This window comes from Rhinichthys klamathensis, unplaced genomic scaffold (genome assembly GCF_029890125.1).
Source record: "Rhinichthys klamathensis goyatoka isolate OS25496 unplaced genomic scaffold, OSU_Roscu_1.1 h1tg000167l_1, whole genome shotgun sequence".
Lineage (NCBI taxonomy): Eukaryota > Metazoa > Chordata > Actinopteri > Cypriniformes > Leuciscidae > Rhinichthys > Rhinichthys klamathensis.
In genome coordinates this window covers 919,178-943,101 of record NW_026606698.1, presented here as the reverse complement: position 1 = coordinate 943,101, position 23,924 = coordinate 919,178, and the positions used below count along the sequence as shown (strand labels likewise).

Genomic DNA, 23,924 nt, shown 5'->3' with positions numbered 1-23,924 from the left:
GCACTTAAAGCACCTCAGTGCTCAGGTGGAGGAATATATTCATAGCTCATGTATCCTATCTACACCTTATCATATCAGGAAGTCTCGCTTCATTAAACTTTATTAAACAGAGAAGCTATTGCATTTCTCCCCATTTCTACTTGTTGTAAGGCGTTACTTCCAGTAGCCTACTTTTGCCCCGTTCATATAATTATCTTTCATTTGTTCTTCTGAAACATCTAGCTGTTGCTATTCCTAAATGACTCCTCGAAACATTTTTTTGTACTCAAACAACGAACACGCCACTCTCTTATTATCTATTTTATTCAGTCTTAAGGCTTTTTATTGCTGCACTTTATTTCTACAAACAATCAACAGTGATCCGTTTCTCAATACCTTCCGCTGCACTACTTGTTGAACTTAGATTATAACAATCTGCACATGGATTCTGACAACTGTGTTTGGAGAAAAGTGTTATTTGGCAAATTAGAAGTTTTGACATCCCAAATGATTGTTGAACGAAACTGTAGTTTTGAGGACCCGAATGATCGGTAATTCGAACCCAGAGGGAAACTCCCCCTGACGGTATAAGAGAAGAAGATGAGACGGAGAATGCCGGAAGAACTGGAGCTGGTTGTACGCTCGTAATGACGATTGTCTGGAGCGCATACGTTTGGAACATAATTTCCAGTTAAGAATTTACATTATTTTGTCTGCAACTATATGCATGAAATGTCACACCTGTTATTTAGGCTACAATCTGACTGTATTTTTTTTCATTGAGGTTATTGATCTAGATTAGCTGGTTCAGGTTTGTTTGGATGGGGAGAGGCGGTGTTTCGAAGCGTACACACACGAGTTTATCGGCGTTGAGTTTCCTAGGTTTCGAGACTTCCGTCTTTACATAGTGCGGTGCGGTAACTTACTCTTGTGCGGAACACAGCTGCAAATTTCTGTTAATGAAGGGCTCTTAAAGCGGTGAGTAGACTAGTTGAGTTCACTATTCATTCCAAACACTCTGTAAAATTTGAATCTAATTTGATTGTATGAGTCAAATGTGTTAGCCAGTTTCGTTTTTTAACTGCCTGATGTGCCGCTATCTCAGACACATGTACTAGCCTACCTTATATTTCATTCAAACTTATTTTTGGAAATCAATGTAACATTACTTTTAATATGGAGGGAGGCACTTGTTTTTATTCTTGTTTATGTTCGAGGCTGATCATTTCCTTATCATTATTGTTTTTAGATCAGACAATGTCAAGCACGAAGGGCTCATCGCTGTGTCGTCTGGGTCTAACAGTGACGTTGGCTTGTATCATCTCTCTGAGCGTGATGTTTTTCTGGTTTCAACCTCCAAAAAACTGTCCTCTTCCACTTCCACTTCCTAGACCTGTACAAAACAAGCCTCCCGAGAGCAAGATCTCTCTTACTGATGCAGTAGAAGACAAACCTGTTCTTCTTCTATGGGTCTGGCCTGAAAATTACAGGTTTGACTTCAGTGACTGCAAAAAGTTTTACAATATCGATAACTGTCAGTTGACGGATGATAGATCACTCTACAGCAATGCAGATGCTGTCCTCATTTTTCACAAAGCCATCAGTTGGGACCTGACCAACCTTCCTCCATCTCCTCGTCCTCCGTTCCAGAGGTGGATTTGGTTTCATGTCGAATCACCAACCAACACTCATAGAATACCAGGTCTGGAAAACCTGTTCAATCTCACTCTCAGCTACAGACATGATGCTGATATTCCTGTACGGTTGAAATTAAACACCAGGAAGAAACCAGATGAGAAGTTTGTAATTCCCAAAAAGGACAAACTGGTGTGTTGGATTGTGAGTAACAATGCTCCCTCAACAGGTGTTGGCACAAGGAACCAGTTTTACCAAGAATTCAGCAAATACATCGAAGTGACCATGTTCGGAAAGGCTTATGCAAAGTTCTTGGATTATACCGAATACTATCCTACCCTAGCTAGCTGCAAGTTTTACCTTTCCTTTGAGAACTCCATCCACAAGGACTACATCACTGAGAAGATAAACGGGCCGCTTGCTGCAGGAACCGTCCCTGTGGTTCTGGGTCCTCCCAGAAAAAACTATGAAAACTTTGTTCCCGGCGATGCCTTCATTCATGTGAATGACTTCCCAGATCCAAAGTCACTAGCAGAATATCTGCTTCAGCTGGACAAGGACGATGAAGCATATCGCAGGTTCTTTAACTGGAGGAAATATCTCTTTCCAACTCCTCATTTAATACAACAAACCCAAGAGTTTATTCTGCCTATTTGCACCGCTTGTGACCATATAGCACGACACAGAGAATATAAACAAGCTCATGATCTCTATGAATGGTATTTCAACTAAAGTCACCTCAAATTTTGGAGTTTGTTAAAAATAGTGATTCATTTTTCTACAAGGATTTTTTTGATAATTATTTCTAATTAGTTTTATGACTGATCACTTGTGTAATGATGTAAAAAAAAAGAAATGTCCCTTTTTTAGAATACTGTATTTTTAAGATCATTTTGTATTACCCAGATAAGCTTTTACTGTTCAATTAATCAATTAAACCATAAACAATTATTGCACATGCACTTGTGGAACAGTCCCTAAGGTTTACACTTTTGGTGTGACTCATGAACATGTTATAGTCCTGCTGCAGGAGGCATGAGCACTGCAAATGTGAACAGATCAATACACGCCAATGTCTGTAAGACAGAGCTACAGGTCTGGGACAAACCACGTGTGACATGTGTCCCCGCAAGTGCCTTGGTGGACGAGTTGGAGTGACATCTCACAGAACTGGCAGATCTGGCTCAGTCTATGAAGATGAGATGAACTGCAGGACTTAAAGCAGCTGCTGGAAACACCAGATCCTGGCCGCTGCTTCTGATACTGACTGCTCAGAGACTCATCATTCAATGTCTGAGTTGTTAAATCACAAATATTTAAACATGTTAAGAGAAATTTGCTGGAAATAAAGCAGTTGAAATTGATAGGACATTTCTTGAGTTTATATAGATTTTTCATGTCTTTCATTGTTGCCTGGTTGTGTCTGTAATACAAATGGTGAACAGAATGTTGAACAAATAAAGACAAATACTGACTAATACTGATTCATCCTTCGGTGCGGTAGCAACTTAGCATCTATTTAAATTACACAGTTTTTTATTATATAGCCTATTATGTTATAGTATATTTACTATTATTATAATTAGGCAGTGTCAAGGAATAAGGTAGGCTATACAGTCTTTGAAATTTCAAGTTTTATTTGCTATTTACACATGGTCTAAAAATTAATTTACACTGGCAAACGTATTGTACATTGAATATTGAATACATGTTTATAACTGCTACCTCATAATCATAACATTTTTACATTTTTGACATAAAAGTTTCAATTTAAATGCCAGGACAAAAGAGGGCGCCAGAACGCAAACAGTCAAACAGGAAATGACGTGCTTGAAACGTGTGTTTTTATGGGGTTTTTTCACAGCAGCCGAGATGTTCTGTGATTATTGAGATTATTCTTTTTTTAATTTGTCGTTAAACTCATCAGCTATTTGTTTTATAACCATGGTTTAGCGTTTTATTTACTTAAACACGTCATCGTCCTACATCTTCACTCTTGTCTAAATGAATTACACCCCGTAGGAAGTACCGGTAAGTTAGCCTACTAAAGGTTTGTAGTTTATATTTGATCAGTTTCATAAAGTTCAACTACTATTTTAGTGTTCCGTTTTTCTTGTGTAATAATAACTTATGTTCCTCTCTAAAATTATTCTGAAAATGCTTCGATTTTCTTAAATACTTTAATATTCATTCATACACATTCTGACTGTTCTTTAACTCTTTCAGACACTGAATTTATTTTAGTTATTAGTTTGTTTAAATTGGCCATAAACTAGTTACAAACACTTTAACAAATTGTGCATTGTGGTTTCTGCTTGTAATCACTAGGATCATGTGCATACAATTCATTCCAACAACAACTATGCTTTATAGTTGTATAAGTAATTGTATACATGTTTAGTCTTTAACATCTTTCGAATCAAACCGCACTGTTTTGGGTTAATACATATTTAAAATAACTATAATTCAGAAGGACCATCATCACCTACTTTCCCCGAAGCTAAACAACATTACGTTAATTAAATAGAAATAGTCCTGCTTTAAACTTTTAAGTGTTGAAAGGGTTAAATCAGGGGTTTCAATCTGTTAGATTCCACGGACCCCAAAATATGATGATCATCGTCATCCTAAATTTTGAAAGGCAGATATATATTTTCACTAGGGCTGTCAAAACGATTAATTGCATCTAACATAAAAGTTTGTATCTATCTATCTATCTATCTATCTATCTATCTATCTATCTATCTATCTATCTATCTATCTATCTATCTATCTATCTATCTATCTATCTATCTATCTATCTGTCTGTCTGTCTGTCTGTCTGTCTGTCTAAACACACACACATATTCTATTATAATATATATGCACACATATATATTATATAAACAAACATTTATGTTAGATGCGATTAAACGATTTGACCACAATAATTTTCACGTTTAAAGGCAAAATTTATCCAGTAAAAAATGCATGTAATGTTTTTTGGAAAATATTTAGTTTTTATTATGTTATGTTATTATTATGTTTTTTTTCTTACTCACTATAATACTGTACTTGATGTAGATGTATTATGTAATATTTATGTCTTTGAATCCATTTTTGAAATCAATTAATTGATTTTAATCATTTTATTTTTGTGACCTAATTAGTTCCTTTAGTCTTATTTTTTATTATTCAATTATTTGTAAATTTTACACACTTTTCAAAAACCCTAGCTCTTCCTTGCAGTGCATGTAATGTAATCTAATAAAAACTAAAAAAAAATTCCACAAAAAAAAAAGTATGCATATTTATAATATACATATTTCACAGTATAAATGTGGTCTTTGTACATGAATTTTTTTTTTATATATGCCTTTTAAATGACCAGACGTTGATATTTTGAGGACAGTGACATCTAAAAGCTTGAAAAGCCCTGGGTGAAAGACCAGTTCAGCATGTGTTTTGATGAGTTCAGCTCTGATATGACTGTGAAATGCTCTGCAGATCTGCGTGCGCATCGCCATCATGCCCGTCCAGTGCAGTCACTGCGTTCAGAGACGGGCCGTGCTGAAGCGGCCCAAGACTGGACACTCCCTCTGTAAAGACTGCTTCTTCTGGGCGTTTGAGGAGGAGATCCATCAAACCATCATGTCTGCTGCACTCTTTAATCGTGGGGAGACCGTGGCCATCGGTGCCTCGGGCGGGAAGGACTCGACCGTCCTGGCCCATGTGATGAAGCTCCTGAACGAGCGCTATGATTACGGGCTGAACCTCCTGCTGCTGTCGGTGGATGAGGGCATCACGGGTTACAGAGATGACTCCCTGGAGACGGTGAAGAGGAACCAGCAGCAGTATGAGCTGCCGCTGAAGATCGTGTCTTATGAAGAGCTGTACGGCTGGACGATGGACGCCATCGTAAAGCAGGTGGGCTTGAAGAACAACTGCACTTTCTGTGGTGTGTTTCGCAGGCAGGCGCTGGACCGAGGAGCCATGATGCTGAAAGTGGACAAGATATGCACAGGCGAGTAATGTCTTTTCCAACATGTGTTTATGAGACATTCTGTGAGACAAATAATGTGTTTCAGAGTTAATAAATTGCATTGTGCCTTCTCAGGCTTAATTAATACACTTAAATATATGCATCGTCTTTAGAGAATTTAATTCTCACATTTTAGTTTCTTTGTTATATATTTCCAGTTTTATTCGTTTATTATTCAACATTGGGGTAATTCTAAGATCATCCTCTACTGACGAACAATACTACACATATAAGATAAAGTTAAAATAAAAGAGAGTAGACTCAAAGTTTCCCTTAAATTCACTTCTTGGAAGGATGATGATGTCATTATTGATATGGAATAGTTCATTGCTTTAGGCAGCTTAAAGTATATAGAGCCAATAAAGTCAGAATGCTAGCTTTTGATTTAATATTTTATGGTTTTTTGTGTGTTAAACAGAGCATATTTTTCAGGACCATTTTCATCACAGTCAAGTGTGCAATTATTTGCAAGTAATGCAAAAAATATATAATTTTTATTGTTTCACTGACTGTCATTTTGTTGTACTGCCTTTATTTATGCTCATTTAAATTAAAACTTTATGCATAAAAAAATGTATGTATTTTTTTTTATATGTAATATATATATATACACTCACCTGCCACTTTATTAGGTACCCCATGCTAGTAACGGGTTGGACCCCCTTTTGCCTTCAGAACTGCCTCAATTCTTCGTGGCATAGATTCAACAAGGTGCTGGAAGCATTCCTCAGGGAGTTTGGTCCATATTGACATGATGGCATCACACAGTTGCCGCAGATTTGTCGGCTGCACATCCATGATGCGAATCTCCCGTTCCACCACATCCCAAAGATGCTCTATTGGGTTGAGATCTGGTGACTGTGGAGGCCATTTTAGTACAGTGAACTCATTGTCATGTTCAAGAAACCAATTTGAAATGATTAGAGCTTTGTGACATGGTGGAAGTAGCCATCAGAGGATGGGTACATGGTGGCCATAAAGGGATGGACATGGTCAGAAACAATGCTCAGGTAGGCCGTGGCATTTAAACGATGCCCAATTGGCACTAAGGGGCCTAAAGTGTGCCAGGAAAACATCCCCCACACCATTACACCACCACCACCAGCCTGCACAGTGGTAACAAGGCATGATGGTTCCATGTTCTCATTCTGTTTACGCCAAATTCTGACTCTAACATCTGAATGTCTCAACAGAAATCGAGACTCATCAGACCAGGCAACATTTTTCCAGTCTTCAACTGTTCAATTTTGGTGAGCTCTTGCAAATTGTAGCCTCTTTTTCCTATTTGTAGTGGAGATGAGTGGTACCCGGTGGAGTCTTCTGCTGTTGTAGCCCATCCGCCTCAAGGTTGTGCGTGTTGTGGCTTCACAAATGCTTTGCTGCATACCTCGGTTGTAACGAGTGGTTATTTCAGTCACTGTTGCCCTTCTATCAGCTCGAACCAGTCTGGCCATTCTCCTCTGACCTCTGGCATCAACAAGGCATTTCCGCCCACAGAACTGCCGCTCACTGGATGTTTTTTCTTTTTCGGACCATTCTCTGTAAACCCTAGAGATGGTTGTGCGTGAAAATCCCAGTAGATTAGCAGTTTCTGAAATACTCAGAGTCAGACCAGCCCTTCTGGCACCAACAATCATGCCACGTTCAAAGTCACTCAAATCAACTTTCTTCCCCATACTGATGCTTGGTTTGAACTGCAGGAGATTGTCTTGACCATGTCTACATGCCTAAATGCACTGAGTTGCCGCCATGTGATTGGCTGCTTAGAAATTAAGTGTTAACGAGCAGTTGGACAGGTGTACCTAATAAAGTGGCCGGTGAGTGTATAATAGTGCTGTCAAATTGATTAATCGTGACTAATTGCATCTAACATAAAAGTTTGTTTACATAATATGTGTATATATTATTATATTTATTTATTATATATATTTCTGTGTATGTAAGTATATGTGTGTGGATATATGTTTATATATATATATATATATATATGTGTGTGTGTGTATATAAATGTGTGTGTATACAGTATTTGCACACACACTAAGAAATATATATATAAATATAATTATACACACATATATTATGTAAACACAAACTTTTATGTCCGATGCAATTAGTCGCGATTAATTGATTTGACAGCAAAAAAAAAAAAAAAAAATTCAAATAAATATGACCTTGACATGTTTGTTTCATGTGGTAACATCTAAATTAACCAAATCTTATTTAATATGACTGAATCATCCTGAAACATTAGATTACACCTACAGAAGCCTAACCATATAATGTCTATATTTTATGAGTTTCATACAGTTTAACTCGTATTAATGTATTCTGAAATACACTTTGAGTCTCTCAGAAATAGATGTCTAGAAATAGATGGAAACTAATGCATTTTCCGAGGCTGAAAGGTTTACTGAGGTTTGTTTTGTTGAATGAGCAGGTCACAATGCGGATGACGTGTCCGAGACGGTGTTGATGAATGTCCTGCGTGGGGATATTGCTCGTCTCCGGCGCTGCACCTCCATCAGCACGGCCAGCGAAGGAGAGGGCGCCATTCCTCGCTGCAAGCCACTTAAATACGCCTACGAGAAAGAAATCGTCCTCTACGCCTATTTTAAGAAGCTCGATTACTTCTCCACAGAGTGCATCTACTCGCCGAACGCCTACCGGGGTCACGCTCGCGCCTTCCTCAAAGACCTGGAGTCCATCAGGCCCAGCTCCATCATAGACGTCATCCACTCCGGGGAGACGCTCTCCGTAAAGGAAGGGGTGAAGATGCCGGTCCAGGGAACGTGTTCTCGCTGCGGCTATATCTCCAGTCAGGCCTTGTGTAAGTCCTGTGTTCTGCTGGAGGGCCTGAATCGAGGTTTACCCAAGCTGGGCATCGGGAAACATCACCGTCTGCACGGGAAACTTCTGTCTCGGGAGCCTCTGACCGAGCAGGAAGAGAAGAAGCTGAAGGCTGTGGACTTCTGACAAAATCAAGACTCCATTTTAAAAACGAGACATTTGAGTTTTTTAACATGCTTGGGATGGATGTTTATAATGTGAGGTGTTTTCAATTTGTTTTATTCAAAGTGTGTCGGTCTCCAGCGATTGTTTGAATTTCAACCACAGGGAAATGAGTGTCACACATCTTGTGTTAATAAGTTAAAGGCAAATCACTAACTGTGCCATTCAAAACCAGAGACAAACATTAACTTTCCTAACTTACACCACCTTCACATCAGGAGGAACATTTCAGATGCTTTTTTTCCTCTTATTTAATTAAACAGTAACATGACAATAAAATGATTAATCCTTTCTTCTTTAGTTTTTTTTTTCTCTGAAATGAATAGACATTTTGGCTGCATCCGAAATCAGCAGGTACTTATTTTGAGTAATTACTTCGTGGCTGCTAAAAAAGTATGTTTGATACTATGAATGTAGGAGCCAAATGTGGTGTTCTGTGCATTTGGATATTGGGTGTTGTTCCTTATTTGTACAATGGGTGTCACTCTAATATTACCTAGGGTCAAATTATATAATCCAAACTGGCAACAGGGAGGGGTTTTGACCCGGAAGGGCAAAGGGTTTTTGGAAACCTATTGTTGACAGTCTATTATATGTATATTTATATGGATATGGTTTGCCGTTGAAACTGGATAAATGGACATTTACCTCTGCACGGTCAAAGAAATAAACTGAATAATCAACAAAACAAAGTCTGGAGACTCTCAAGAATGATAAAGTATGGTAATAGAATAACAGCCAGGGCACTCCTGGGCTAAACCACCTCAGTAGCCGTCAGTATTAGACTGAGCGATTACATTTGAGTCAAAAACCCTTTGCCCTTCCGGGTCAAAACCCCTCCCTGTTGCCAGTTTGGATCCACCTTTATAATTTGAGCCCAGGTAATATTAGAGTGACACCCACTGTACAAATAAGGAACAACACCCAATATCTAAATGCACAAAACACCACATTTGGCTCCTACAATGAATGTGACCTACCAGCGTCAGTTATGTCACTTCACTGCCATTCACAAGTCCTCTCCTGTGGCCTCATGGGATAGTAAAGTGTCCATCATATGCGCACTTCAGAATCTCGCCGGAAGAAGTAAATCATCCTTTCTGCCTACTCTTTTATGAGTACTGGGAATTCGGACACACTTCTTTTGTCACACACTGTTTTTTCACCTACTATATAATAGGGAAGTATGTGATTTCTGATGCAGCCTTTGTTTTCAATGAGACATGTTGAAGTTTTTTAATGTTCTTCAGTTTGTGACATACTTAAAAAGTATACACGCGCACACACTCACGTACTTGCACACGATCAGCTTCCTTTGGCTTTTAGTTTATTTATTTAATACTATTGCATGATCATTATTCATTCTTTAATCAGATACTTTTATTATAGTTTTTAACTGAAATAGAAATATTATTTATTTCTGTGTGCACATTCACACAATACGTACAGAGTGTTATGCATTGCATTTGCCTGGGAAAACCCAGACAACTTCCGGCAAATTTAGATTTGCTCTGAAAGTTAGTCTGGCAAAGAGCTCATTCAAGCCCATTTCCAATCCGTCGAAATCGCGGCACCAATCAGAAACGTTGGGGCGGGCTTTACACAATGAGGACAGCACTGGGATTTTGAACCAGATTTTGTAGCCTACATTACAAAGATGGATGCCGCCGTCGAACATCACTCGTTCCAATCAGCTATCGCGTCTGTTTTAAGCGATTTGAACGTTTCCTTTTTGTTAAAAACCGAGCAAAGAACAACACTCTGAGATGTTTCTGCCGCTCTGCATACGTCATCTCCTTCATCGCTCTGATTGGGTTTAGGTCTATCCGCGACGTCCGTTGGTGACGCCCCTCTGGAAATGATTTGTCTATGACGCTTTGCCAGACCATAGGCTTGTTCGACTTCATGCAGCTCTGCGCAGACCGATCGGCGGCAGACTTGAAGCAGTGCATGCCGGTTAGAAATGTTGTCCGACTTGATACAGCGCCGACGCCACGTGACTGTGACGTATGCCATCAAAGTACCGCGAGAGCGATTCGAGAGTAGCCGGAGAACTCAGCCAGCGCAGCTTCTGAAGAGCGGCTGCTCTGGGCTGCACGAGCTGTGATGACGACACAGCTGTTCCACGATTGGCCGGATTCACCGCATGACAACGATGACGTGCGTTTCGTGTTTATTCTCACACCTTTAGTTCCACTAAAGCTCACAAATCAGTTTTTTAATAACAGTAAACACTCTTTTCATGTAGTCGCGATTTATTGTGTTATGTTTATCAAAATAAAACTGATTAAAAAACGTTGATTCCACTTCATTGATAGTAGGCCTAGCTGTAGGCTTATGTTGAACTTTATTCTTGTTCAAACAAACGCTGTATGAAGCAGTAGGCTACATAAAGTATTGAATGAAAATGTCTCTGAAACATCTGTGTATTTGGCAAATATTGCATTTATTTCACTTCAGCTGTGCTAAAGTAGGCTATACAAACACCACGTGAGCGGTCACTACGGGAACCAGAAAGTGTCCGACTTCACGTCTCCGTTTGCAGCTCCTCCCCGCCTGCACGCGGCTACTCTCGCCGATCGCTTACATCCAGCCGCAGCCGATGTCGAACACACCTTTTAACTCAGTTACAACTGAGAATGCTCTGGTTTTAACCAGGCTAGCATTGCATTAGATCAAGTGTCTGTATCTGTGTCTCAAATGCCTTCAAGTGACTTCAAAATCGATCAAAAGAACAATGTGTTTACGCTATTTCGATGGTCCGCTTTAGACATTCAACCAACTATAAGTAACTTTGCAACTACATGTCAACTAGTATTAGTAGACTGTCGGCTTAATACCTGCTAACACTTTATTTTGATGCCCCCCAAAAGACATTCTACTGCTTATAAGTAACTTTGCAACTGCAACTTTTCAACTTATTGATGAACTATTGTGGTTTTGACACCTCTTAACAAGTGATCACATCTCAACCGAAGCAGGCATCTGTGTAGCCTCGTGAGACCATCCTGATCTCGCGAGCTTTCAAGGTTTCACTCGCAGATCAGTCTGGATACTTTCCGTTAAAGAAAATTTGGGAGTAGTTCACCAAACGAACGTCCAATCAGCGTTGGCTTTGAGGCGGGTTGAGGTGTGACGCAACGAGAAGCGCGTCAGTTCAGTCTAAAGAACATGTCGGCTTCAGCGGATGAAACTAGCATCAGCGTGGCTATCGAGCAAGTTTTATCGGAATTACAGAGTATTTCTTCACTGAAAGAAGAGCAAAACACTGCTCTGGAGGCTTTTCTCAGAGGAAAAGATACGCTCTGTTAGTACGTCATATGCTTCGTTGATCTGATTGGTTGATTTGGCCCGTCTATCACCAACATAGGCCAATCAGCTAACCAGTATTTTCGCCCCTTACCAAAACTACTTCAACGGAAGGTTTCCAGATGGATATGCGGAGCAAATCCATCTGGCGGAGTCAGGTTAGCATCTGTGCATGCCTTCTTAAGACAGTTTCACACCGGAACAGCTCAGACATATTGTAAGATTTATGATTATAAAGTAAATGAATAACTGATACTACAGATATATAAATGAATATGATAAGAAACATGAAGGATACATTTGTAACATAATAAAATAAATCAGAAAAGATTAATTTTCTGGTACACCCAACTTTCAATAACAAAATTAACTAATATTACAACATTGCCCCTCGGTTTCACAGACAAGGTTTAAGCTGGTCCCAGACTGAAATGCATTTTTAAGCTGTTTTGACTGAAAGCAACTTGCATTGATATGTCAGTGTCATTGTTTTGCCTCAAGATGCATCAGTAATGTTTTTTTTTCTTCCTAAGACACCTTTATAAAAGCAACTTAAATGTCCTAAATGAACTACTGCCTAATTCTGGCTTAATCTAAGCCCTGTCTGTGAAACCAGGCCTGTACTATATGGGCCTGTATGATATAGATGGTCAGTGAGAACGTTAGAAAGAAAGAAATGGTCGTAATGTTTCCATTGCCCCGCTGTGGCGCTCGTCGACCAGCAGTGGTCGCTGCAGTGAAGAGAGTTTCTCAGTAGTGTGTTCAGTGTGATGTTTCGGGGGTCCAGTCCTGTCCAGCAGCCACACAGACCAGCGTCTAGAACAGCAGGAAAAACTTCAGCACAGACTTGTCTTCTGAAACGAGCTCTACACACATTGTCTTCAGAGTCGGATTAGGAGCAGAGCACTTTCGGAAGCGCGCAAACATGGACGATCTAGGTAAAACTCATATTCCCACATGTTGTTTCCAGACAGACACAAACATAACGGAAAAATAAGAGGGAGAGGGAGAGAGAGGCTAACTACAGTAGCCAGTGAGCTAACGCACAAGAGCTGTGATACAAAGTAATACTTTCTCCGAACGCGACGTCATAGTGATACAGTGTAACTCTTGACGTTCCATCCTTCTGAACGCGCTATTAGTGTCTGTTACAGTTACAATATTAGACTATCATGTGTCAAAAAAAAAAAAATAATACTGAGGTTGACTGTTGTTGATGGGGTGTACGCTGTTCCCCCCTTTGTGAAACACAGTCATTAAATAGTTATTAATCTCTTTCAAATGATGCTGCTTATTTGAATTCTCGCTAGTGCACATTGTTTATTATTAATTAAATATTTCTTGCCCTCATACATTCAGTCAGAGCCAAAACGCGTTGTTGCCATGAGTCGAGTCAAAGTTGATCAGTAATCGCAGGTTGTAGCTCCAGAGACGAGAAGAAAATACAAATAGGATCACAGATATGAGCTAAGACTTAAAAATAAACATAATAAATATAAAATATAATACAGCTGTACGCCTTTGTATGTGTATAAGTAAGAGTATAAACGTTAAAATGTGTATCAACGAACACATTTGACAGATATGCAGTATGTAGTTCAGTATGAGTGGGACCTTTGCAGTGAGAAATGAGTGTTTCTAATCTGAGTGTCTGAGAGTCTCACTGTCGTATTGATCACCAGAGACTGATGAGAAGGACCACGTGCAACATCTGTGTGAAATTCTGCAGAATTGGAACGACTGTCATTTTCAAAGTTGCTTATTATGCCGTATTTTTGTCTAATTCGATAAAGCATTCCAATTAGAACTCCATTCGATTGATTTGAACGTGTTTAAATCCACAGAATTCTATTGAATAATAAGAACATCATGTCTATTATAAATAAAATCTCAGGCCTTCTGATGAGTTTTCACAGAGCTATCCAGCCCTTCATCTGAACCTGAATGATTTGAGAGAGTCGTTTGCTGATTTGTTTGTATTCAGAACTGACTTGGTTTTGATTGATTGATTGTATATAAATAAGTTGTAATAATTTGATCTTGTATAGCTGTGAGATGAGAGACTTGACAGCTGTATATGTATTGATTTTGTGATGCTGTTTATGAACTGCTGGGGGTATTCCATGATAGCAGGTTATGTGACATTCCCGGATAAGTGAACGGATAACTTTAACTTTCATTAAAAAAAAAAACTTTAGGTAACTTTCAGGGTAATTTGTATTCAGGTATTCAGCGCATGATGAGGCTTCGGTGAGCATAACAGATTTCACACAATATTATTATATAGTTATATATATATATATATAGTTATATAACTCTGAGTTTCATACTGAACTTAATCCAGACCGTGGTTTTGGAACCTGCATACCTTGAGTAAGCAATGTTTAGGTGAATCAACTGAGAGTTCAGGGTACATGTGAAAGTAAGTTAACCTTGCTTTCTGGAATAGCCCTCAGATCAGATAATAACTGGCTGACCTCCATGTGGAGGGGCGTGTCCTGTTGGGGGATAAAGAGACTCCGCCCACAGCTGATGCTGCAGCCCATCTGTGGCACAAAGCAAATTAGCTTTGCTTCAGGACTTAATTGGGCACAACAAAGTACCAATATGGTGTATTATACTAACCTCTGGTTTCACAGACAAGGTTTTATGCCCTGTTTACATGAAGGGAAGACGCAGATATTTCCCTGCGGTTTGGCTTCTCATTTACACGAAAACCCCGGTTTTATCACAGAAAACGATTATTTCTAAAAACTCCGGCCAAAGTGGAGATTAACTGGGAGAAACAGGGTTTTAGGTTCTCAAACGTCACATCATGCGCCAGAAAATGCTTAACGTCATGTGAGCGCCCAGTGTTTACAGTGTGTTTGGCTACTGATCATGATGCTGTTATTAAGGTGGTACTCATTTTTACTTTTGTGCGAACGCTTTTGGCCTGTTTGCATTTGCAAATACAACTGAAGTCGCTCGTGTTATTCGTTGTTGTCGATTCTGAGGATTCTGATTGGCTTGCGTGGCTTTATCCTTCTACACTGCCGCCCATAGGTTTGGCATAGTTATGATGGCGCTCGACGGCGTATTTATGCGGGTTGATGTAAATGACAACTTTTTTGAAAACGGTGTTGTGTGCATGATGTTATTATTGAAAACGGAGGGGGGGAAATATTCGTTTCTCTAAATACCCGGTTATGTGTAAATGTGGCCTAAATCTAGTCCCAGACTAAAATGCATGTTTGAGCTGTTTCAAATGAAAGCAACTAGCACTAAATATCTTAAAATATGTCAGTGCCATTGTTTTGTCTCAAGATGCACATCAGTAATGTTTTATTCTAAGACACATTTATAAAAGCAACTTAAATGTCCCAATTCAACTAATCTAATCTAAGTCCTGTCTCTGAAACCAGGCTTAAATGTTCTTAAAGTCAAACACAAAATTGATCAAAATAACCATGAGCTTCATAGTCTCAACATGCAAATATTTTACCATGCCATTGGATGAAAAGGAAAACAAACCATTTTGTAAATGCATAAACAATAGCACACGGAACAAACACTGGATTAATTATTATATTAGTGTTTTAGACACATTACCACACCGATTGGACGCACAACCTTTGATATTAACGGCAAAAGACATGAGTTGGAAAAGCTTATTTCTTGTTCTATCCAAACTATGCGTCGTCTTTTATCACATGGCTTTCGTTCCGATTGGTCATTTGCAGCATTCAGCGGTCAGATATTTCTAAATCATGACCGTTGTCCAGAGCAACGCTGTAACAGTCCACTCATCTGGTCTGTGTTTCCTACATAGCCTTCTGTGTCTCTGCTGTTTCTACAAATAAGATAAAGCAATAATTGAATCTGTAAATTTGATCATTTGAACTGTACAGCAACGGCAAGGTCATGGCTTCGAATCATGCAATGCAACTAATAAGCCTTGAATGCAACAAAAGTCACTTTGGATAAAATACATAAATGTTTTTGTTGCATTCGATTCATGCAATGCAACTAATAAGCCTTGAATGCAACAAAAACATTTATGCATTTTATCCAAAGTGACTTTTGTTGCGAAAATGCATCGAAAGTCACTTTGGATAAAATGCATAAATGTTTTTGTTCATGTATTTATTAAGTAATAAGTGGGATAATGTGAAGTTGTTTTGCAATAATGACTGGTTGACTGTGCATTATCATAATTACTTTAGCAAACCGCACGAATGATTTGACATCTGAAGAAGGAAGATATTTGATGGTGGTAGTTCAGTTCATGTTGTCTTGTCTTCAGAGCAGGATTGCGTCCCGGTGTAGCTGGAAGAGCCCGAGTGACAGGCGAGTGCATGCCGTCAGTGAGTTTGGATATGATGGCGTGAGTACGGGGAAGTCCAGTGCCTGTGTTTGGAGTGGGGGAGGGAACTGAACTGACTCACTCGAGGGTCAAAGGTCGAATGAGAGGAGTTTTTCCAACCAGCTGCTCACAGTGGAATGCTTTATTAGCTTTGTTAGAGGCGATCAGTGTTTCGGATTTAGAACTGGCCTGTTGATGAGGTCAAATGTGTTTGGACACTAATGCAGGGCTCTATGAAATCCATTTGTATTTTTTCAAAAATTCTGTGTTTTCAGTTTTAATTGTTCTAGATTCCATTTTTAACGGTTTCATTAAATTCCAATAACTAAAATGGATGTCTTATCAATTTAATTAATAAAACAATTAAAAAGTTGATTAAAATTTAAACAATAATAAGGCCCTATAGGCCATGAGACGGGACCCCAAATTTGGGCTACCGGTACCATTTTGAGGGATTAAATTTATTTTTGATTTTCATGAAGGTACACATCTCTAGTGTTGGAAAATGTGTGATAGCATCCGATCCATGGTAGCTTTCATTAGAAATCAACACTTATATCATACTACCTTAAGGTAAGGTGTTCAGTGACTAGAAGAGAGAAAAATTTATCCTTTTATAATTTTAAAAATCTATTTAAAAAAAATTATAATTTTTTTATTATAAAAATTTATAAAAATGTATAAAATTTTATAAAATTTTTATAAAATTAAAAATGTATTTAAAGATAAATTCATTTATCCTTTTTCTTGACATATGTTTGAAAATCGTCCTCCAAGGTAGTTTTTAACCAAAAACTACCTTGAATCTAATGCTATCACACATTTTTCAAATACAGGGTCATATACCTTCACAAAAATCACCATGCGGTTTAATCCCTCAAAATGGTACCAATCAACCCTCTGTCTCACGGCCTACTATGAAATGTTTTTTATGTCGTTTCTGTATCCTATGTTTTATGATTTAACACACATTTATTACCAAAAACGGTGGAAATCAAATGAATACATGACTTGATTAACCTTTTTTTAAATGTAATCAAATGAAATTTGCCCCATTCTTTTATTTTTTTTGCCAAACAAAGCAAGGTTTACAGTTTAAATTAAAATATGGACTAAAATTTGTGTGATATTCCTTAAAAAAATAAAGTTTTAATAAATTATTTTATTATTAATTATCATTACTTTGAGAAGTACATTCTTCAAAAGTAATACATTTCATTAAACATTTCTTTAAGTGAGACCAAACTTTTATTTTGATGGTGTGTCGGGAAGACCTTTAAGTTCCCTTATGTATATGATATGATGATAGTTTTACCAAATGCTTCTGAAGTGACTCTCAAAGCAGCTCTGGAGATGAAGTTCATGTCCTCGTATAGTGAGACGGCAGATGCTGAAAACACCTCGAGTCCGAAGGCATCATTTTACACCTCAAACACCTCCGAGGGCATCATTTTAAGTAGTTTGGCACGCAGGGATTGTGTGTGTGTGTGTGCGAGAGAGAGAGAGAGAATTGCTCAGGAGCACACACACACACACACATTTTTTACAATTCACCTCTGCATATAAACCTCAGTATTCTCGTACTCACACGAGGTTGTTGCGGTCGCGCAGGTGCACAGTGAGGGTGTTGTTCAAGCGAATGCTGTTTCTCATCTGGGCCTCACTGGACAAGTCGTCAAGATAGTCATTTGTGGAGAATCACAGAACAATGATGATTTGTTTGTTAATTTATTTAAAGAATTTGGCTTTGGCCAAAGCGTTTACCCACTTTTGTGGAGTAAACGCTTGATCATTTCTAACACTAACGGGTAACACTCGTCTGTGGTTTATTTAAATAAGATATATCAAATAATACAGTAAAACAGTGATATTGTGAAATATTATTACAATTCAAAATATTTTTTTTTGTAATATACATTTTCCGACCCAATAAAAAAAAGGCACAGTTTGGATTTAAATAGGCAAAAGCTTAAGAGTCTGTGATTGGATCATTATTGCAGTGATGAATATGTTTCTAGCATGTTATATGTTTGGCAACAGATCTTCTAACCCTGACTGATGGAGTGTGTAGCTTTTCATTTCTTAAACACCCATGTGGGAACTAGAAAGACACATCATGACCATATTCCACTGAGTCCAGACCTTGATCAAACATTGATGCACATCTAGATGGAAATAACATCACAACATTAATTTACATCAAGATGTGCATCAGTTTTGGTCAAGATCTGTAAAGTCTCAAACACAAACATCACACACACTCTCGGTGAGTTCAAGCTCTGGACTCAGGAGCCGATTCGTCTGTGGAAATGATTCTTCATGCTCCTCACAATCTGAACCTGATTAATCTTGACATTATCATCCTGGAATATATGACCATGTGTCTTCTCTTCATACAATTAGATCTAAGAAATAGATTCTTAAGCATTTGCCTATTTAAATCCAAACAGTGACCCTTTTGTTTTTTTGGCTGGGTTTTTGTATTTTGAAATGTAATTTATTCCTGTGATCAAAGTTGAATTTTCAGCATCATTACGTGCACATGATCCTTCAGAAATCATTTTAACTTTAGTTCTAATCATTCAATTTTTCCAGAATTCTTTGATGAATAGAATTTTTAAAAGAACAGAAATATAATATTTGTAACAAATCTTTACAGTCACTTTTGATAAATTGCATGCATTCTTTCTGAAAAGTATTAATAGCTTTAAAAAAAATCGTACCGACCCCAAACTTTTAAATGGTATGTGTCATTTTCAGTTTAAATGGATTCAGAAACATTGTCTGTGTCCGAAATCTCCCACTACTCACTATATGGTGGACTATATAGTGAGCTCGCTATTTTGTAGTGCTGTCCGAATGTATAGTGATGATTATTATACCCTATATAGTCCACTCAATGTATCCCAGAATGCATTTTGAAAAGTAGTGTACAACCGATGGTCACTAACCCAAGCCCCACATACCATCATGCATTGCGCTGATCGTAAAAGACCTATCAGCATCATCTTCATCTTTAAAGGAGTGATAATGTGCAATTTTCACTTTTCCATGAGAATCAATGTATGTTATGATTGACTAACGATTATACATTTGCCGGGATGCCGATATTCAAAAGTGAAGCGTTTGTTTACCCCAGGGTTCTTAAACTAGCCAACGTGCACGCGCACTCAAATACGAGATTTCAATTTCTCCCCCGACATGACGTCAAGACGGGGCCGGATATACCATATATGGACACCGCAGAGGAGGCCCGCCCTGCCCCTCTCCCCATCATATTCAGTCAAGAAAGATGCAAGAACGTAGTGCACACGTGAGTTGCTCTGTGGTTGACTGTCATAATCCACATTCTAATGTTTTTTCTTTACCCAAAACTGACCAAACTACAAGGGACAAGAGGATTAAATTTATTTTTAATGACGCTGTTCCAACAACCATCTCAACTTGCTCAACGTTAGGTGTCTGCGCTAAACATTTCACAAAAGAATCTTTTACAAATTTGGGGCAATATCAGGCGAAGTTGGCATCGAAGCTACGTTTGGAAAAAGGTGCCATTCCAACAATCAGGGACTTGCCTGAATTTGAAACGGTAAGACTGTGTTTTTATTACTATATTTTGTGTAACAAACAGCAGCTAACTACTAATGCGGTTAATGTATGTGATAAGGATAGATACATTTAAAAAACAGTCAAGAATTAATAAACATAAAGAAAAACATAACGTTACATGTCTGCAGATGAAAATGATTAAATATCTAAAAAAAACACAACGTCAAAAAAGGCAAAAACAACACATTATAGCAAACGTTAATCTCTATAACCACTGTAAGCTGAAAATAAAGTAGACTACATCTCCGTTAATGTAATCTACATTAAATTAAAGCTAAACTTATGTGGGAGAAAATAGCAAAAAAACGTTTTAGCTCGTTACTGATGTTAATGTATGTCTCAGTCAAAAAAATTGTCTTTACCATTCAGAGACATGTTGATGTAGACGTCCTTCAATTGACTGTTGTTCCTCTTCCGTTTCCAGCTCTGGTTCAGAGTCTGGCTCAAACATATACGGTTGAATCCCGTAGGTCGCGGCCAGGTCGGGTTCATTAACAACTTGCGCCATGATCTCTTTTTGGAATGATATGCTGAAGTTACCTGCGGTGTCAAGCCCCCTCCTTCCTACCACCAATCAACGCGCCCCTCATTTGCATTATTAAAATGACCGTCCAAGACAGCCAAAACCTCGCATCAGATCTCGCGAGACAATAATGCATTCAGAAATAAGGGTCAAACGAGCTCTGTGTTTATTTTTTTCCAATTTTTCTTTTTTAGAAGGGCATGAAATGACTATAATAGAGCGTGGGTATCAAAGTTAATACTACATTATGACTCCTTTAACTTACAATTTGACGACGCCTCGCTAGCTAGCGTAGCAAGAACAGCACGTCGTTTTCTGTGTCTAGAAATCCTGTTTCTTTTGCTAATCCGCAAAATCTTCTGAATCACGAGAACAAACAAACAAAAAAGATAAATATTGAGTGGGATCTCCACAGAATCTAAAAGCTGTTTTATTAAGAGTATTATGAGCAAGATATTTGATAACGTAGATCTATTTTTTTTTTTTTTCTAATGTCGACAGGCAAGAGAAAACGGTGTGGCGCGAAAATGAAAATATATGAAATATGTGTATTAATTCTATTTATGTTTATAAGTTATAATCATGTGTGGAGTAACGCATTATAACAAAAACGGCCAGAAATGACTTTTAATTTTACAATTTTGGAGAAATAAGCTCAATATAATGTAATGTATTTATAAAAAAAAAAACTATTTAGCCCAGAGCTGGCTCGGCACCAGCTGACAGATGATGGCGCGTTTAATCAACGGCGCCGAGAGACGATCGAGTAGTGTCCGAAAGTGGTGTTTCTATTATGCTGGTGAGCTCACTATATAGCAGTGTTGCACGGTGCACCGATACTTCAAAAGTATCGCGATACTCGGAAATTAAAAACTTCACGATACCTAAATTTATTAGTATCGATACTTCTAAGAATGACCGCGTTCCAGATTTGTAAGAGAGTATTGCATGTTGGTGTGTGCAACGCACGCTTCCAGTGCCTCCCTATGGACGTCTGTGTTTTTCTCCTCATGCGCGTGTGACAGGGCGCGTGAACTGAACGAGCAGAGAGAGAGAGAGAGAGAGAGTGAGCGAGCCCCGGTCGCGCGCGCGCACTCTCTCTCTCTCTGCGGAGCCAGGCGAAAGTATAAACAAGGCTTCACCGTCTCAAAACTAAGCGCTGTCTTGCTCTCTCTCTCTCCCTCGCACATATTAATCAAAATAATTCGACACGATGGTAAGGTCGGGAGACTAAAGTTTCATGTGGAGCATTCGGAGTTTTTTTTTTTTTTTCTGAATTACCGCTGGGTGTAAATTGTGGCAAAATACGTTGCCTTATCTTCTCTGAATCGTTCCGCACATTCAGCTGACACAAACCACACTTTAAATAAACGAAAAAAACCTATCCAGTCATGAAATGTTTTCTGTGATGACAGTGGGATGTAACCGCCTGGATAATCACACAACGCGCACACGTCCGATAATGACACGTCCAATTCGCGAACTAATGACTCATTTGAACCGATTCGTTTTAATGAATGGTTAAAACAACTGATCTGTCTGAATCGGTGTATAACTAATCGTTAACACTTTGTAATAAGGTTTCATTTATTACATAAATTACATAAAACAAATAAAAACACTTGTTTTTTTCCCCCCGAAAAAGCATATGACTACTTTTTTCCACAATGCTATCATGAATCGATAAGAGAATCGTTAAAGAATCGGATCGATAAGCAGAATCGTCAGTGGCATTGATATTGATAAAATCTTATGTTTCTTATGATAACTGAGATAATGCTGCTAAATTTATTTATTTTTTTACCTTGAATGTCATTGCTCTAATTTATTTTTTATATTTTTCATATTTCATATTTTGTTCAAATGGTTATTATAGCCTATCTGCTGTTCAAATGTTCATTTATTAGTGTGTTATGATTGGAATGTTGTCCCAGTTTTAAAATAAAGCACAGCAATGATATTTGAGGGTGTTTCTCCCTTTTCAGGAAAAGTATCGAAAAAGTATCGAAATCGCAATTCTTGACTTGGTATCGGTATCGAAACAATAATTTTGGTATCGTGACAACACTACTATATAGTGCTCTACTCCCTACCCCCTACATAGGGGTTAGGGAGTAGTGGTTTGAGTGGAGATTTCGGACACAGCCATTGTGATCATGCAAACACACAGAACTCATCCATCCTCACATCAATCTGATAGGCTGACATTTTGTTTATTGATCACATAATACTTTCAGTTTCACTCTTTGTGTGCATAGAAAAAGTGCTTGTCACTGGAATATTTTCACTGTGCTGGTTAGGACACGGTGTGAGGAAAAGGGAGGATTAGAAAAGTATCATGGCAGTGACTCAGACACTCAGACTAAATCAGTTCCCCTTTCCCAACACACACACACACACACTGTTCCACGGCCCAACCTGCCCTCAGACCAAGGCTTCAGGGTCCGCCTCACTTCCTCAGGAAACAGTGGAGAAAGGAAGTGGCTTTGTGTTGAGCTCTATGGCCACACTTTAAACCCACTCCAGAATTACAGAGCGTCTGAGATGAGTCAGAACAGTGCTAGCATGTCCTTTAAAGGCATAGTCCACCTGAAAAATAACTTTCTGTCATCATTTACTCACCCTTTCTTTCTTCTTAGGAACAAAAAAGGAGATATTTTAAAGAATGTTGCGGTCCAAACAACATTGAATGGACAAAAGAACACTTAAACATTTTTAGGGCAACATGTTGTTTGTGTTTCACAAAAGTAAGAAAGACATACAGTTTAGAACGACATAAATGATACAAAACAATAGACAATTTCGACTACACAATTAATCCAAATATAACCGAAATGGCGATATGGCTCAGTGTGATTATCAAATCGCAAAGGCTGCAAATGAATTAAATGATAATATGCGCTGCATGTTTCAGAGTGAAGCGCGGCACTGTGTTCGTTTACACTTTGTTTTCATCGTCTCAAAGCGTCTCGGATTGCAGTAAATGCTGCTTCACAATGAACCTTTCATTTTCATCTGCTCTTTTTTAACATGCATTTGAAAACGCATCAGTCTTCCCAAACTTGTAATGAGAAGCAATTATCAACAAAATATATATTCTTGGGCTCCCTGCGATTTTCTGTCAGAATAAAAGTTTAATGGTTTAACGATTGAAAGTAAAGAAATTAAGATGGTTATAAATTATAATATTCTAATTTTTACAATTTTATGTAATTTTTTTTTATTTATTATTAAATTTAGTAATTATTATTTAATACTTTAGTAATAATAATGATAATAATAATTATCATTATTTTAGCCGTATTCATATATAATACAATTTTGGCCTAATTGTGCAGCCCTACAAATAAGCACAGTCGATTTTTTTTAATCGCATTTTAAATCGTTATCACATTTTTTTATTCTTTTTTTTTTTTTAGGGGCCGAGCACCGATGGTGTGAGGGACCCTCTTGGAATTGCTCCGTTTATTATTATTATTATTATTCTCCGCAAT

At 38.1% G+C, this 23,924-nt stretch overlaps 3 protein-coding genes across 6 annotated transcripts in view; all 3 read left to right on the top strand.

Moving 5' to 3' along the window:
• Positions 1–891: 891 nt before the first annotated feature.
• Positions 892–2,386, top strand: LOC130091486 (4-galactosyl-N-acetylglucosaminide 3-alpha-L-fucosyltransferase 9-like). The gene is made up of 2 exons (XM_056259394.1): positions 892–957; positions 1,229–2,386. Exon 2 carries the CDS (start codon positions 1,237–1,239, stop codon positions 2,344–2,346), a length of 1,110 nt encoding a protein of 369 aa, XP_056115369.1. The 5' UTR covers positions 892–957; positions 1,229–1,236; the 3' UTR covers positions 2,347–2,386.
• Positions 2,387–5,089: 2,703 nt separating this feature from the next.
• ctu1 (cytosolic thiouridylase subunit 1 homolog (S. pombe)) lies at positions 5,090–8,817 on the top strand. Its single transcript, XM_056259396.1, has 2 exons — positions 5,090–5,617; positions 8,073–8,817. The coding sequence occupies exons 1-2, from the start codon at positions 5,122–5,124 to the stop codon at positions 8,606–8,608; spliced, it is 1,032 nt and encodes a 343-aa protein (XP_056115371.1). The 5' UTR covers positions 5,090–5,121; the 3' UTR covers positions 8,609–8,817.
• A 3,908-nt stretch (positions 8,818–12,725) lies between these two features.
• Positions 12,726–23,924, top strand: part of pxnb (paxillin b) — a 41,329-nt gene continuing 30,130 nt past the window's right edge. For 2 of the 4 annotated variants that reach the window (XM_056259389.1, XM_056259388.1), the window contains exon 1: positions 12,726–12,891. In XM_056259389.1, coding sequence (XP_056115364.1) covers positions 12,879–12,891 — 13 coding nt within the window. In that variant the 5' untranslated portion in view covers positions 12,726–12,878. The remainder of the gene's footprint in view (positions 12,892–23,924) is intronic. The other 2 variants (XM_056259391.1, XM_056259390.1) reach the window with 1 other exon arrangement.